Source organism: Puntigrus tetrazona, chromosome 5, assembly GCF_018831695.1.
Source record: "Puntigrus tetrazona isolate hp1 chromosome 5, ASM1883169v1, whole genome shotgun sequence".
NCBI lineage: Eukaryota > Metazoa > Chordata > Actinopteri > Cypriniformes > Cyprinidae > Puntigrus > Puntigrus tetrazona.
Window position 1 is genome coordinate 7,124,046 of NC_056703.1, and position 17,481 is coordinate 7,141,526.

General features: G+C 37.2%; 2 protein-coding genes across 5 annotated transcripts; one reads left to right on the forward strand and one right to left on the reverse strand.

Annotated features, from left to right (window-relative positions):
* The first annotated feature begins 14 nt into the window (after positions 1-14).
* On the forward strand, positions 15-9,888 carry lrsam1 (leucine rich repeat and sterile alpha motif containing 1). Of its 4 annotated transcripts, none has more exons than XM_043238985.1 (25): positions 15-95; positions 441-598; positions 680-736; positions 823-867; positions 950-1,027; positions 1,111-1,179; positions 1,835-1,919; positions 2,071-2,192; positions 2,295-2,385; positions 2,544-2,653; positions 2,751-2,780; positions 2,868-2,990; positions 3,570-3,709; positions 3,840-3,884; positions 4,429-4,499; positions 4,743-4,842; positions 5,086-5,173; positions 5,364-5,438; positions 6,101-6,181; positions 6,468-6,563; positions 7,236-7,334; positions 7,413-7,544; positions 7,641-7,710; positions 7,832-8,001; positions 8,154-9,888. In XM_043238985.1, the coding sequence occupies exons 2-25, from the start codon at positions 527-529 to the stop codon at positions 8,274-8,276; spliced, it is 2,172 nt and encodes a 723-aa protein (XP_043094920.1). In that variant the 5' UTR covers positions 15-95; positions 441-526; the 3' UTR covers positions 8,277-9,888. The 4 variants fall into 4 exon arrangements, with proteins under 4 accessions (XP_043094920.1, XP_043094922.1, XP_043094919.1 ...); XM_043238987.1 differs by having other exon boundaries at positions 46-95; positions 490-598; XM_043238984.1 differs by having other exon boundaries at positions 75-206.
* A 144-nt stretch (positions 9,889-10,032) lies between these two features.
* On the reverse strand, positions 10,033-17,450 carry fkbp15a (FKBP prolyl isomerase family member 15a). The gene is made up of 21 exons (XM_043238992.1): positions 17,087-17,450; positions 15,516-15,622; positions 15,318-15,396; positions 15,154-15,223; positions 14,833-14,907; positions 14,630-14,728; positions 14,310-14,459; positions 13,951-14,019; positions 13,701-13,844; positions 13,474-13,601; positions 12,879-12,921; positions 12,676-12,795; positions 12,489-12,555; positions 12,301-12,380; positions 11,759-11,846; positions 11,548-11,654; positions 11,371-11,469; positions 11,216-11,298; positions 11,058-11,112; positions 10,534-10,641; positions 10,033-10,463 (listed from the first exon to the last, which is right to left on the reverse strand). Exons 1-21 carry the CDS (start codon positions 17,149-17,151, stop codon positions 10,317-10,319), a joined length of 1,983 nt encoding a protein of 660 aa, XP_043094927.1. The 5' UTR covers positions 17,152-17,450; the 3' UTR covers positions 10,033-10,316.
* Between the last annotated feature and the right edge of the window lie 31 nt (positions 17,451-17,481).

The following is a 17,481-nucleotide window of genomic DNA, read 5'->3' on the forward strand; positions in this document are numbered from 1 at the left end:
GAACAACCTTTCACACTGCGGCGAAGCATGACGTCGTTCACAACATCCGAGAAGTTGTTGCTTCTGTGTGTGCTGCCAGAGAGGGACAATACTAGGTAACACGGAAAACAAATGAATACCGAAACATTTCAACAAGCCCATGTTTTGATGAAATGATTTAATTTAGCGGTTAATCGCGTATATTCGTCTTTTTACATTCGCATGCGGTATGTACGTTTATTTATATCTCGCGCTGTCTGGCTTCGATAACAGGTTTCATTAACCATCAAAGTCTAGTCAAAAAGTCGCATTTGTGTAGTCCTATGTATATCGAGTGATCATGATTTGTATTTTAACAAGTGTTTATTTGCGTGTTTCCTGTCGTACATGAGTTTGTTCGCACTGTTTCTTCACATTGCTATGTTTTTGTTTCTGTTTCTTTGGAAATGTCAACACCACAGCCAGTCAACTGTCACACTAACATCCAGCGGCTTTTGTGGATGTTGTTAGGTTTTGACTAGGCAAACAAAATCTGACTTGCCTCAGGATGTTTCTGTTCTCCAAAAAGAAGAAACCAAGTGAGGATTCAGTAAAACGCCTGGAATACCAGCTATGCTTGGTGAGATTTAATGTAATTGTATTTTGGGGGCAACATCCTGCTGCACTGCTTCTATTCTCAACGCATGTCGGTTTTGTGCAGGCCAAAGAAGCAGGCGCTGATGATATTCTGGACATTTCTGCCTGTGAGCTTACAGAGGTGAATTACACAAAGCCTTAATATCATGAATCATATCTGAGCTTCTATCCATGTCACAGCAGTTCTTACACAATACTTGTCCGCAGGTTCCCTCCTGTGCCTTCTCCATATGTAAAGTCCTCCAGAAGAAAGTGGGTCTGTTTACTGCAGTGTTTTTCTCCGAATGTTTGATGGGAATCAGAGCTTCAACATCAGTTTCCACTTTAATTGCAGGTGTTAATTCTTCATGGAAATGACCTGAGGTCACTTGTTCCTAAAGGTTGCTGCATTGGTGCCTTAGCAACCTTAAAGGTGAGTGAAATGGACTGATGACGAGCAAATAACCATTTTACACTTCTGTCCACTGACAACGTCTCTGTGTGTCAATTCTTAAGGTGTTGGACCTGCATGAAAATAAGCTCACGTCACTTCCTGATGGCATTGGGCAGCTTTTGTCCTTGCAGGTATGTTTATTATATTTGAGCAAAGTTTTTTTGCCGCAGAATGCTGTTTTTGATGCTGGTTCGTAGCCTTTGCCATAATTATTGTATATATCACTGGTAGACTAGGTAGACTAGTGTGTCACAATTTTAGAGATACTAAACATTTATTTTAAGTTTTTATTTTTATTTAGCAGGAATGCATCGCATTTCGACAAATGTGAGCCTAAAGACCTGTAGTGAAAAACAGTAGGCCTACATTTTTATTTTTATCTATCTAAGCATTATGAAAATTAGTTTTGCACATTGGTAATAATAAGAAATGTACACTGAGAAGCAAAACAGCGTAGTGATTTCTGAAGGATCATGCAAAACTGAACACATTGGAAGTCGTTGAAAAATGGATTGATGAAAAATAATTCAGCTTTGCCGTCGCAGGAATAAAATAATTTAAAATAGAAAACTTTTGTTTTATAATATTTTTTCAATTAGACTGTATTATTAGCTTAGACTGCATTATTGTTAAATACAAACTTGTTGAGTTTAAGAGACTAATATTATATACAGTAGAAAAATCTTGGCAGTACCAAAGTGAAGTTTTCTTTAAATATATTTTAAAATTAATATTTGGTATCCTTCGTATTTATTGCTTATATACAACCTTGATTTCCTCTCTAAGGTGCTGAATGTAGAGAAGAACCACATTAAACAGCTGCCGGACTCTATAGGGGATCTTCGGCATCTACAGACACTTAACGTGAAAGGTGGGTTTTTGTGCTTTTTAAAAATAATTTTGCCACGAAAAGGCATTCATCAGTATTCATTTTAAGCACCTTCATAGCAGTTATGAAACTTTTACTTTAATAGTTAATTACATTTCTGTAAGATAAGAACATCGTATTTTGATGGATACAGGGAACAGCCTCTCTGTCATTCCTGCATCTGTGGGACACATGAGTAGCCTGCGTACACTAGACATGAGCGAGAACGGCATTAGAGAATTACCTAAAGAACTGGCCAATGTTCGCACTTTGGAAGTGAGTATATTAAATCAAAAACCTATATTTAAGATGTTGGGGGTATATTTGTACATGCTCAGATTTCGGTATGACCGCTGATGTGTATATGTGGTGTGGCAGAGCCTGATCCTGGATGCACAGGTTATGAGATATCCACCTGCGTCAGTGTGCACGGCCGGCACAGAGGAAGTGCAGCGCTACCTCTGTTCAGGTATGGATCTTTTTCAAAGAAGTACTTTACACGGTGTACTTTTATTACTATCTGATACAGGTTGTGCATAATACGCGTCATGCGCGAGATTCGGTTAAATATTAAAGTTCAGCAGTACCAGGCCATTCTGTGCAGCTGACTTGTTTAATTGGATTTAGAGATGGGTCTGGAGTATTGCCCTCCATCACAGTATCTGCTGCCTGTACTGGAGCATGATGGAGGGAAGGAGGAGGAGGATTCTGTTGATGGCGAAGAGATGGCCTGGCAGGTCAGTCATCGCTATTTATCAGCCATTTCAAACAGTGCCTAAAAATATAGTGCGCCATTTGATCTGTTAATGTAACATTCTCTATCTGACTCTGCAGAGCAAATTCATGGACTATGAGAAAAGAAAGGTATGTTTGATTTGGTTAAGGTTTTGTTAATGTTGGATTGTCCATTGAAGTAGTATTTACATCTCATCCTCTCCGTTTCTCCACTAGGAGCAGAAACATCTGGAAAAGTTGATCTTTGAGAAAGATCTTGAAGAGAAACAGAGAGAGCACACTCAGCTCCTCCTGCTCAACAACTCTCACAAAGAGGACGTCCTGCTGTCCGTCAAACTGGTAACCATTTTTATTGTAGAGTTGAATGGGGTTTATTGATATATACGATGCGTTTAAGTGAACTACACTGTGATTCGAAATTTTGGGAGCAATGCGTTTTTTCTTCTCTGGTCTCTATGGTTGCATTTATCTCGTTTTAATACAATGTTGTAAAACATTATTTAAAGCTGCAGTCTGTAATTTTTTATAGACACTTATTGCAGTGATTCAGCACAAGCCAAAAAAAAGGTTTTTGTACATTTTAAACACAAAAAAGTTCCAGACTGCATTTAATAGAATGTCTGTCTTAAGTATTGCATGTATTTCCTTTTAGAAATAATTCTAAAATGTTTTGCTCAATAAACATTTGTTATTATTCTGACCGTTCAAAACAGTTGTGCTGTTTAATATTTTTGTGCAAAATGTGGTACTTTTTTTCAGGAATCTTTGATGAAGAGATTTTTATTTTAAGTAGAAGCCTTTTGTTACATTATGAATGTCTACTGCCGTGTCTGACCGATTTAATCTATTCTTTCTGAAGGGTTTCATTTACCATGCCCTTATCAGAAAGACTTGTCCCTGCGCTTTTCTGTCTCTCAGGAGCAGCAAAGGTTGGAGTTAGGTGTGTCTCAGCAGCAGAAGGCCCAGGAAACAGAGAGGCAGAAAATGCTGGAAAAAGTACGCCTGGCAGAGAACAATATCATGAGTCGCATCTCTGACCTCCTGCTTGATAGCAAACGGTGAGGATACCATGTGAACCATGTTACGTTTTCTTTAGCCATCATTATCACTTTAGTCATGCTAAGTGCTTTAGTATTATGTGGTTGAAGGGCGGTTATTTATTGTGCATTTGTGCTTATTTGATTATAGCCAGGCAAAGAGCGCCGAGTTTCTGCAAGCTCTGGAGGAAGACCGGTGAGTGGAAATTATGTGCGGGTTGAACTCTCTAATGGAGTACGGGCTCCTGCCATCAATGTCGTTCTTGCTAAGTGAATGTCTTTTTTTCTAATGGCGCCACTTAAGAAAAGCTCAGTCCAGATTTAGTGCAAGTACTGAGCTGTTTGGACAGTGCCACTGTTGTGCTGCTTCTACAACATTTACTGTTACATTCAGGTATTTTTGGTAGATGCCAGAAAGATCTGCAGTGCCGCTTTAAGTTGTAGTTTCACAAATACTGTAGGGGGGTGTTAAATGTGTATCAGAATGTTTTGTTTGTAACATATACCGCACTGTTCTCTTATGCGCACCAGAGCCACATTTATTTGTTCAAAAATAAAGAAATATTGTTAAAAAAAACATAAATTGTCACTTTTGATCTATGTATTGCATAGCTTCGTAATAATAGTAATAAACAATAGTAATAATTATAGAATAAAATCAAATGAAATTTGCGACTTTATTTAAAAAAGAGATATAGTTGTGAATTTTTTTTTTTTTTTTTTTTTTTTTTTTTTTTTAGTATACGAATGGAGCACCTTACCGCTATCACACAGGATGAAGCCAATTCTCTCAGGAAGAAGGAAGTGGCAAGTGAGTTTTAGAAATTGCAGTTATCATTAAATCTGCCTTATTGTTTTACAGTTATTTAACAAAACAAGCTGCTCCAGTCATGTTGGTGTTTTGATATTCGTAGTTTGAATTAGACCTCTCATTCTCACTTTTCCCCTATTTTTTTGTCATATCTACTGCTTCTAGCAGTAAAAAAAAAGTCTATTGATGTTTAAAAGAAACTTTACTGTTTGCAATGGTTCTGAAAAGACTACATGTCCGCAGGTGCCATGCAGAGGATGCTGTCAGAGAGCTACTCTGTAAGGTTACTTCAGGAGGCCAGGGAAGCCAAGACACAGATTCTGGTGTCCGAGACCTGCATGAGGTGCGTCAGTTCCCACCAATACATATACATATACTCCGCTCAGCAATCGTTTACTCTCTTACACCTGATACTAACATCCATCTCTGTGATCTGACCACAAGTGTTTTCTCTTGGTAACACTCATTTCAAATGCATATTGTATAACTGCTCGTTTGGATTTCAAACATGCATTCTCTGATTTTTATTGTGCTACTTGTTAATTGAAAAAATTCTTGTTTCATAATTTTTTCTTCCCCCTTTTAGTTTGGACTATATGGACAGAAGGTTTGACCAGGTGTTGTCTCTACAGCAGCTAGACAAAAGCAAAGCCATTAGTCAGATCCTTGAAGAGGTAACTATGTAAATCTCTAACCTACAATGTACACAAATTGAGAACGGTTATTAAAAACTAGTTTGCTCTCCATCCATCCATTCGTTCCACAGGCAAAAATACATTAATGAACTACTGTAGATATTACAGGTTGTGCATTGTTTTCTGGTAGGTCCAGAATGATTAACCCTAATTGGCTTTTTGTCTGCAGGAGGAAATGCAGAAGGCCGCCTTTGAAGCCCTCCAACTCCAGAAGGACAGCGTGCATGCTTATATCCGTAATCAGGTATGCTGATTAAAGTTTTTTGTTTTAGGATAGAAGATCCAGTATGATCATACTACACGTTAATGCAGTTTTCATTTGAACTGTCATTTAGTAACATACACCACCATCTGGAAGTTTGGGGTTGGATCTTTTTTGTCACTTGTGCTTCCAAGGCTATGTTTATTTGATTATAAATACACAGAAACAGTAATACAGTTTAAAATCACTGTTTCCTATGCTTATGAATTTAATTTTTAAATGTATTTCTGTTCATGTCATTTTTAACGTTGATTTGATGAACAGTTCTTATTATCAATGCAGCGTTTTTTGTTAAGAATAATTCATTTAAAGGAGGTATGGGTAATTATCTGTGAATTTTGATACATTTAATATGTCTTTGCTGATTACATGGATTAATTTTCTAGAAAAAAATGACTGACCTCAAACTTTTGAATCATTAACAAAACCATTCGGTGGGTATTTTGCGGTCAGCTTATATAATGTAAAAAGTAAGTATGGTCTTTTGTAGTCATTCTAGTCATTAAAAGCTTTTTTTTTGGTTTCAGTCAGCCCATGCTTCTCACATCCCCACCTCTCATTGGATGCAGAAGCCAAAAAGATGGCTGTTTTATCATGTCTCCATGGGGCCATTCACACCCCCCACTGTATGCTTGTGTCCATAGATTAAACTCATAGAGGCAGAGTTAATGCAGTTGACAAAGCTGGAGGTTAAGAGGAGGAATTTGGACACGGAGAATCTGCAGGTACGTAGCAGCAGTAGATGATGTGGTGGTTTCCTGTCACTGTTTCATCATGCTGTGGAGTGTAGAGAGGAGTAATGGTGTCTCTGTCATCTAGCATCGCTTCTCTTCCTTATTTTTACATTTCTTTCTCACTCGCGGATTTCTTGGCCATTTCATCCCATTCCTGTTAAAATATCATGCTCACACCACCTCTACGAGTCATCACAGCAGTCTGGGAGTATAAATGTGTGGATTTTGTGTGTGTGTGTGTGTGTGTGTATTTACTGTGTGTGTGTTTGTGTGGTAGGAGGTGTTAGCTGACCAGAGGACTGCTCTGACTGATCTACTGCAGCAGTTACTCAAACAGAAGGACCAAAGAGAGGAGGAACTCAGGATAGTTTTGGTGATTATGAACAAGGAGACATTTAAAATTAGATCAGCTAACTAAAACATTTCCCATGCTTCAGTCACTTTTGCAGAAATCACATTTAGGTCATATATTAGGTCATATACACCAAAATGTGGTGTAATGTGTGTGGAGAAAATTTTTTAATACACATTAGTATCTAAAGGAAACGTAATGTTTGGCAGGCTTTTATTTTTTATACAATAATTCAACTTTGACAATAGCTGTCAATTTTGACAGCTATTAAAACATGAAATCCTTTAATTTTTACAAAAACAGTGTGCATGCTTTTAATCAGGTATGCTGATTAAAATGTTTTAGGATAGAAGAGCCAATAAGATCATACTACATGTTAATGTAGTTTTAATTTAATCAGCATTGTAATTTATATATTCTGTACTAAGTTTATTTTATTTCCATGGAATTTCCATATTTCACTGCTTAATACATGTAGATTGAATTTATTCAGCACTGTCATTTATTATGCTTCCAAGATGTTTATTTGATTATTTATGATATTATTATATTTCGAAATCCTTTTATTTATATATGTATATATGTGTTTTGTTCTGTATATATATTTTGATCAAAGCTATAGATGCACATGTATGTTGCTTGTCATTCATAAGCATGGCGCTGAGTGTCTTTTTTCCTTTTCATTTTTTTAAGATGGCAATGGAGCAGAAAAGTGAATCCAATCAGCAGAACTACTGGATGATCCAGTATCAGAGGCTCCTGGATGCCAAACCTCTGTCTCTGCGGATGCAGGTCAGAGCAGCTCTCCTGCAGGCTCATAGGCCCTGTGCTTAAATCACAAAATCACACTCCCCTCTCCTTTCTCCCCAGGAGGCAGCTGTAAATGCAGATCTGGGGAGTCTGCTGTGTAAACTCTCGGCTCAACACTACCTGCCAATCATAGCTCACCACCGAATCACTGCTGAGGCCTTGCGACACATGACCGCTCGAGACCTTAGAAAGGTCTGCCACATTTCCTTCTGTGCTTTAAGTGGTGCGTGACTTTGAGTTCGTCATCAGAGGTTTATGTCCATTTTAATATTTTCTGCTTCACCACAGTTGGGGATCAATGAGGTCGGAGTGCAGAAAGCTCTTCTCCACTGGGCCAGAGAACGCACTCTGTCTGACCGTAAGAGCATGCATTTTCTCTTAAGGACATGCTATTTTTAATTAAGTCTCATTTGGGGAATTCGGCACAGTGTTGTTTTGAAGTTGTGATTGAGGGTATCATAAAATGTTTGCCCCTCCAGCATTGCCTAAAACAGCCAAAGAGATGCAGGAAGCTGGTCCATCCACCCCAAGCGCCCCACTTCAGCAGCAGCTCACTCCTCCACTGACCCCCAGTACCCCCCTCACCCCCACTGCCCCAAGTCCTGATAGATGGAGCAGCTCCGAGTGTGTGGTGTGCATGGAGCGTGAGGTAAGGCTAAACATCCAATGCTCAGTTATAATTTTTAAAAAAGCAATGTTTGTTTAAAATAGGACTTACGTGTAGCAATGCAAAAGATTCGCTTTTCAGCAGCTTTGAAAGAAAGAGACTGTAACTTGCTCTCCCGTTCTGCTCCGTCTCAGTCACAGGTGATCTTCCTGCCATGTGGGCATGTATGCTGTTGCCAGACCTGCAGCGATGCCCTGCAGTCCTGCCCTCTGTGCCGTGGCTCCTTATCTCAGCGGGTCCGTCTTTACCACGGCTGAGCGTCCTTCCATGGTCAGGATCGTATCTCGTGTGTCATTGTTGCATTCATTTCTCCACTTGCTGCATGAAATCATAGTCTGTGAACCTTCAAGCACTTTAGATGTTACTGGATTTTTTCTTCCACTACAGCTAGCCAATCAAAAAGGAACTTACACAGAACTTATACATTAGTCCAATCGGATAACGTTTTATTATATATCATAAACCAGTCACATTCCAATAAATTAACGGCAAAAAAGTATTTGACAATGGTTAATTTAATTCAAACCTAATAAGAAGATAATAATAATAATAATAATATGACTGTTGAACTATAGTATCGCCCTTGATGTACCCGCTCTATGCACTTGTGCCTCTTTTGTATTTGATTTCCACTAAACCCACCCCCAAATAAACTTAAAACATCTGCATGTTCTCTACAGTAATCTTCATGTTATCAACACCGTAGTACAGTAATTTAGCACCATTTAGGGGGATTCACACCAATAAAAGTTAAAGTTTAATAAAGTTTAGTCATCGTTCTAATCGGGGCATCACATCGCAGCTATTATGACAAAAACATACAGAATATATCATTGAAATTACTATCAAAACAATTTTTCCAGCGGTTAAACGTTCAAAAAATATTTACAGCCAATCAGAATCTGCATGACATTAAAGAGCTTCAAATGGCAGCTGACATAGCTATAGCATGCTAACAGATAGCCCGTTGTTGTGGATGCTAATAGTTACCGGTGTGAAAGGGCCTATACTCTGCAGTAGTTTAATACTTTAACCAACTAAGTTAAAGCAATTTTTAATTTTCATTCATAATGTTTTGAACTGACTTGGCGACACAGCAGTTTAGACGATTATAGGTTGGAGGTAAAACATTTCTGAAGGCGCTGTACTTAAAACACTCCTAACAAATTCACTGTTAGTCCTTTTTACATTGTCAGCCATCCCGTCTCAGCTAATGTAAGTATTGCGAACACATGATGGTGTTTCTGTGTACTTCTGTGAACCTCTCTCCATCCAAGTGCTCTTATATGCAAGTCTGCTTCTCACTGAACACGTACAGAATGAAAAAAGAACTTAACCTGTCTGTAAATAAAACAATGATCATTTAATTTCTTATTTTAAGGAATAAGCTTTAAGTGTTTATCGGCATGATACAAAAATGTTTAATGTGTGTGCTTTGTGTGATACAGTTATGCTGTATGGATCAGACTGGACAAAGGTTTTATTAGTTGTGCATAAAAAACAAAAAAGAAAAAAATGTTTAGTAGACTTTACTGTAGTATAAACTACTATCTGGTGGCAGATTATTATTAATTTATGTACACACTGTAGCTCTTCTGCTCTTCTTTTATTTTATAAGAACTGATACAGTTTGTGCTCATTTTATACAACACAAATGGCACCTTATCTGTGATGTTATTAGTGAGATTGAATCTCTGTTACATTCATTTACAATGTATGTGTTGCCATTACATGTTTTCTGTTGTTGTCTACATATTCATAATGTACTTTTTTGTTTTATTTAGGTTTTATAATTGTATCCAACCAACCACATCCATTGAAATGCTGCCTATTAATTTTAAGTGTTAATAAACCTGATAGACACCTGTAGTTCTTCTACAAATAAGAAGTTTCTTTTCAGTATAACGGTATATCGCTGTTAGTTTAGATACATTTATGAAATTTTATATATAAACAAATGTTAGCGCTACGTTAGCATTATTATATTTTGCTTAGTGTCATTTTATTTTATGTTTAATAAATTAATATTAATGCACAAGTCGATTCGGTTAGTCTTGATTTTGCAATTTTTTAAAATTATAAATAAAACGTAAATACTATATTAAATAATTTTTTCAAAGAAAACTGCAGTAAAGATTAGTTTTGTGTATCTAGTTAACTTGATTTAAACTTGTTAGGCATATCCAGCCATATCTGTGTTCTTCCCTGAAAAACTGCCTGCTCTGAAACACTGAGACGTGATGAGGACGGTAGCAATTCCCCATTCAGTATGCGAACAGCCGATGATGCTGCAATATCTACATTTGTTCTGTTAGCATAAATGCTTCCTTTTTAAGGTCTTCCTTCTCCGTGTTTCTGATTCGCAAATGCTCTTCCTCTACCTCATCTTCCTCTACGCCTGATTCCAGTTCCCATGGGTCCGAGAGAAGCTTCACGGAGATACTCTGCAATGGAAGCAGACATCAGCAAAACCCCAAATTACTGCATAAATAGACCTGATTGGCTGAACAGTACCTTGATGGTTTTTTGGAGAATCTCAAGCACCGCGTGTCCGCTGTAAGATTCCTGTGAATCAAACTCTGTCCTGAGAGACTCGAACACTTCATTCAGCAGTTGTTTTACCTGCAGCAGATACAGCAGCTCACTCTCAGTACACTTTACTGAAACATTACTCCCACCTGAACAGCTGTGTTTTTTTAATTTTCTGATGCCTGTCTTAGGTTTTCATTTTAAAGAGCCCCTATTATGGGTTACGAAAGACTTGGGATTCCCAAAAACAACAGGCTGACATGCATGCAAGGTCAAAAAACACTTTCACCAGACAGTTAAGTGGGCAGCAATATTTCATTCGGCTTGGGACTCGTTTTAAAAACGACTCGTTTCAACGAGTCAAAGTCGACTCTTTCTTTTGAGAGACAGTAACTTCATACACTGTGCGCTTTCAGTTTGCAGTATGTTTTCATTCACTTAATTACACATTTCATGAAACAGCATTTATCACATTTCATCACAGCATTTAATCCACTTGTATGTTATACCTTTTCCTGCTCGGTCTGTTGGGGGGAAGTCTGATTGTCTTGCTGCTCCATATACCTGCACTCACATAGTAAACCAAAAAGGCTCAGAAGGGTTTTTTTAATCTTTAATCTGACTGGAAAGCAGGACATTGGAGTGCGAAGAAAGGTTTAGGACACACCTCTTATTCCTCTCTGTTTTGTGATTCTCTTCCTCCACCTGAGAACTCCTCTCCAGAACCTCCTTTTTCAGACACATACTCTCCTAAAATAAAACAAATGGCATTTAAAAGGCTAATCTAAATCTAAATAGTAAATCAAAGTATTGTATTCAAACCTGAATAATTCTTTGAATGTTTTGTAGGATCACGTTTGTCTCTAAGGATGCAGAGGACAGTCTGAAAGAGAAGTTACCCTCTTTTTGCAGATCATCAACCTGAGAAAAAAAAAAAAATTTTAAACCCTTATAACTATAGGAACTAATTATATAATAATCCATATTGCACGAATATACCTTGCAGGTCAGCTGGTCCACTCTGCGTGCCAGCTTTTCAATAGCCAGCAGAATTTCTGTGTTGTGTCGGCGAGCGTCAGACATCAGGAATGATGTAATATCAGGGGCTATTTAATACATAATGTTTGCACAAAAAATGGCACATGAGTAACACAAAGTGAAACATTTCAGCAAGTATTGTTTGTACAAAAGTAAAATGCTCAGATCTTACTTTGGTATGGGATGTGCTGGGATGGGTAGACTGAGGCAAATGAATCCAGCTGTGTTGGAAAATAAGGATTTTGTCTGAAGGAATATTGCTGTTGATCGAAAAAAAAAAAATATATATTTTTTTTACAAACACATAATACGTGCAAGTGTTTTTCATGAAAAAAACCTATACTTACTAAAGATGCATTTATTTAATCAAAAAGAAAATAGTAATAGTGTGAAATATAAAAACCTGATAATTAAAATAGAAATTATTTTAAAGAATTATAATAAAGTATTTTAAAAATGACAATTATTTCTGTAATGCACTCAAAAATCATTGTTATAAGCAAATAATTTCCTGCTGATCAATGCTGAAAACAAGTGCTGCTTCATATTTTCCTGTTTTTTTTTTTTTAAGAATAAAAAATTCTAAATATTTTTTTTTGTTACAATGCAACAGTCTTCAGTCTGTCACTTTTGACCAGTTTCATGCATCATCTAGAAGTATCAATTTCTTTAAGGATTAGATTGAATAAAATGAAATCATACGTTGAATCTCACCTGAAAGCCTTGAGTAGTGTTTAAGTCTCCTTCTGGAGGCACGGCTTCCTGTTTCTGAGCATCGTCAGGCGGATACGACGCTACAAAAAAACAGTCAATGAAAGCAAAGATCCGGTCAGCTCTTATTGGAACATTAAAAAGTTAACCAAATTATTTGTAATTATTTGTCTTTTTTTTTTTACACATACTGCAGGGCATTGGTGCAAGTTTGGGGGAGTGTGAAGGAGTGGGATCACAAATAACTCCACTGGTATCCTGCACAAGGAGACATAAAGGGGTTCATTTTTGCACTTTACAGGCCAAAAGATTCAAAATAGAATAAAAAGATTCATATACAGTATGTGTAATGTAAACAACCTCTCCGATCCTCCTGACCTCTGTTTCCGAGTCGCTGGGGTCAGGCTGAGCCGGAATGGCCCCAGTGAGAAAGGGAAGCATTGGCTGACCCATCTTGGCTATACGTGAGATTATTTTAGATTTGGAAGCACCTGAACTCTACAAGAAAGAAATATATTCGGAGCTTCAGCATTATAGCCATTTCGGGCACCTGTCTAAATGTTAAGGTAAATGCAACTCACTGTCAGAGATACAGATGCCACGTTCCCCTTAGGTTCTTGGACTCTAAATACAAATGATAAATAAATTCATGCAAATTAGCTTACTGATGTCTGTTTTAAGTCACCTAATTAAAACACCTATATAACAAAATCCCTACAGGCCATTTAACTATTGCTGTCAAACAATTAATTGCATCCAAAATAAGTTTTTGTTTACATAATATATGTGCATACTGTGTATATTTATATATATATATATATATATATATATATATATATATATATATATATATATATATATATATATATATATATGTATATTAATTATTACATGTATATTGCATATATTTATATATGATATAAATGATTAAAATATAAATATATACATGTAAATATCTTTAAAATATATGATGTAAATATGTATTTCTATAGAAATAACACAACACACACACATATATTATGTAAAAAGAAAAATTTACATAGTGTATTAGTATTATTTTTAACCGTGAAACTTAAATGGTGTTAGATTAAATCTAGAAAAGAAAAATGCAGTTTGAAGATGGAATAAATGGTAAAGTTAAATATCAACAATTTGCAAGGGATATAATGTACACACTTTGACTTATCTGTATCGGCGACTGATTGGCTAGTGCTGTCTTCAGTCTGAGAGTCTGAACAGGTGCTTGGGGATGCCCTTGAGGTGTCAAATGATGCCTGGCTATGTCTGCCTTTGGAAAATTTAACCTACATGTAGATAAACATGCAAACAAAACCGTAAATTTAGAGAGAAATTAAAGATGTTTGGTGGTATGTTTAATTACATTCACACTGTCAGTGCCTTACTCTATGAATCTCAACCTCAAACACCAGAGTGCTGTTTGCTGGCACATGGTTAAGGATGACCTTTGACCCATGACCTATACTAGGAGGGACGATAAGGAGCCGTCGACCTCCTTTCTGCATGCCAAGCATCCCGTCCTCCCATCCCTGTAAAACAGAGCAACGCAACACCAGCTGACAGCACCGACATTTTTGTGTCGCACATTTCTTCAATTATCATTTACAAGCGATGCTGTGTTCAAGACCTGCTCACCTTCTGAGCTTTTCCCGACCCAAGCTTCACTCGCAGCAGCTTTTCTTTGCCTAAATTGGATTCAAACGCCTGACAAACACAGAACTTTCACATTTATGCACCTCCAGCTGCGCAAAAAACATGCCAGAAAATTGCCAACTAAATGAGTTCAGTGAGTGCATGACTTATATTGAGCCGCAGCTAATCAACAAGAATGTGCACAGTGAGCTACATGCGCTCCGCTACCATTTAAAAAGTCTAAGTTCTTCCGCTCAGCATTAAAAGATGCTGTAACCTTTTGAAAATGCATTTATGCTTTATTTTTTGATACGGTGCTAATATCAGTATACCATAATGCATAAAATTGATAGAATAATCACCTGTCCCAGAGAATGGTTCTGTAAAAGCCATCCAGAATAGGCCACCTCCACTGTGTCCCCGACATCAACAGCTTGACCTTCTCCTTGGACCAGGTCCTGAGTGACCAGAGAGTCTGACGAAGCCTCACTGTTCCACCGAGCCACGCACACCTGAGAGAAACACGCTCAGAGGTCATTTCACCAAACACATCTGTAAAAAATCATTATGTCAAATTTCAATATGTCCGCGTTACAGCAATTTTGCTAAAACCCCGCAGCTTTGAAGTAAACAAGAGAACACTTTGAGAAACTTTGATCAATCTTTATTAAAAAAGTATTACCTCCTTACAGAACTCAGACCTGGACCTTGCCGAGTCAAACATTAAAGACCAGTTTTGTTGCTGGTCATCATAGAAAGTGACATAGTTACAAGGCTGAACCTGTGGACAGGTATAAAGAGCGGATGAGTGCGGCATCTAACACGGCAAAACACAGAACAGAATAGAATAGAATAGTATAGAATAGAATAGAATAGAACACTCACTGTAAGGACAAATCCACGATGGATTCGAGCCGCGCTGATCTGCTTTTGTTTATTGGTGTATAAAAGAATCTTGTACTATAAGTGCAGACAGAAAAAAAAAACTAATAAACTAAACAAGAAAATATGTAATTAAATATATTTGAAATGCATTTATTTCATACTAAGCATTTATGTACGTAAAAATACCCTCACATTTTAGTATAATTAATACATTTGAAAAAATCATTTTGTACTCTATGCACTTTAATTGTGCGGAAGTAGTGCTGCAGTTCAACTGAAGATGAACTGAAGCGTATTTTATTGTTAATCAGTTTCTCTTACCTCTTTGGAGACATGGTTTCCTAAAACAGCAGCTCCTATCTTGCCTTGCTTTACATACTGTCCATTCACACTGGTGGAAAAATCAAAGCTCATTTAAGAGATGCGTGAACTAATGCTAATTCAGACTCTCATACACGTTCTTTAATTGCCATATTAATACTAACAAGCTGAATGCATGAACAGCTGTAGCAAACAGCACAGCTGGAGCGCAGGGAGGAGGGACGGACTTCTGGGGAGGCGGGCCTTAAGAAAGACACTGATTAAGCCATGAGCAATTACGTGCACACATTAAGACGCAAAACCATCAGAATATGAAGCCGTGCCAAAATAGGCTACACGGCTGTTTTTGCTGCACCGCCTACCTAATACGGCGCAGGACTTTTTTGGCTGTTTAGGGGCGGTGAATTGAAAGGACTCATTTCCCTGACTCTCTGCTCGGTCCAGACCAAAGAGAGAGGCCAACTTTGCCCTAGGAATGCAAACACACACACAACATTACAGCTTTACATCTTTACGGCACTAAAAAACACGCTTCATTTAATGCACAGCGATGTAAAAATCTCACAACGCGACGCATGCAACTTTATCACAATTACCCTTTTATCTTTCAAGCAGCCTTCCACATTTATGCAATCTGCTGAGATCTAAAATCCCAATTAACGTTTCAAATCGGTGAAAACGAGCTTAAAACATCTGCGTAGACTTTCAATCAACAAAATCAGCAGAAGAATGCTACGTGGAAATTACACAGGACTGGTTTCGACAGATCTATTGAATAGATGCCATTGCTAGAATAGCCAGATGAAGAATTTTGAAGATACACTGCCAACAATATTGCAAGTGAGAAGTTCAACAGTACATGCTAATATTTAAAAATATGATTTACTTTAAAAATGACAGTAAGTTACTACATTGATGGCATGCACATGGAGCAGCATTTGTTTTCTAATCACCGAACCAGTACAATTACAGAAGAACAAGGTCCCGTCTAGCATCTATGATTAAATCCACATGAAAGAAGATACATTTGACCTGTTTGCACTGACCCTTGGACCTCTCTCCACAGATAGTCAGTGTCCCACACAGCTGACATGGCAGCCAGCTTTCTGTCACCGAGGAACAGGCTAAGAAGCCTCAAAAAACTATACAGCATATATAAAATCTTCCTCCTTTTTTCTTCCTGTCTTGGATCAGCTACAATGGGTAGAGATTTGAAGCGGCCCAAATGAAATGCACTGTAATCACTAACATGTGAACTAAATTATTGAAGGAGGGGCTTCACCTCATCATCGTGGTTTTAACAAGCAGAAAATAGGAAAAAAAACATGTTCTTTTTTTTTTGCTCTATATGTCTGTTGAACGAAATCAGAACACTTTATATAAATTCCACTATTTATGTGTAAACAGGTAAAACAAACAAACAAACAAAAAGTTTGAGTCAAATGAACTGACATTATGGTTTTGAAATGTTTTCTTAAGTGTGAGATCAGATGTACCTATATTCTTATATTATATGGTCGATATTAGGATCAAGCGTAAACGGGAAATTATTCTTATAGTGTTATCAGAAAATGGGAAGAAAAAAAAACATTAACTTAAGTGCTGTGTAAGCCTTATCTAAGAAAATTGAGAAAAATGCTACATTTAAGGAAAATGACACCTCAGCCTCCTCCTTTAAACTAATCTTATTGTGTCTGCTTACCATTTGATAATGAAAAAAACACTATTTTCACATTCAATAAAGCTTAATTAGACCCAATCAATCAGACTGTAATTCAATAAACGGACTCACTTCAGAAGTATAGTTTAAAAAAAAATATATATATATATATATATACACACAATTATTTAGTTTAAATGACTAAAATGTTAATTCAAAGATTAGGCAATGAGTGCGACAACAAAACATGATACATTCTTTCATAACACTTACCCACTTTTAGGACACAGAAAGTCTTCATCGTTATAATCAGGAATAACGTCTTTAACTTTTTCCATACTACAGTTTTTGAGTACTGTTAACTGGCTTCAGTGAATATACAAATACTCTGCGCTCGCGCGATATGATGAGCACAGGTAAGCGCGAGGACACGGCGGCTGGCACGCGCACGCGCGCGAGCACGTGACGGGTCGAGTGTGAAAGATAGGGGATGATATGGAGGCTCCCGTGGGTCAGCGATTGAACTGCAGCTTTGTTACAGAAATATCGTATTTTTAAAACAATTATGAATAAAATTAAAATGCTGATCCATGATGCATATAAAAGTATGTAATGTAGAACTCATTTTTAACAAAAGGTAAATCAGAACACATTATTTAAATATCTAT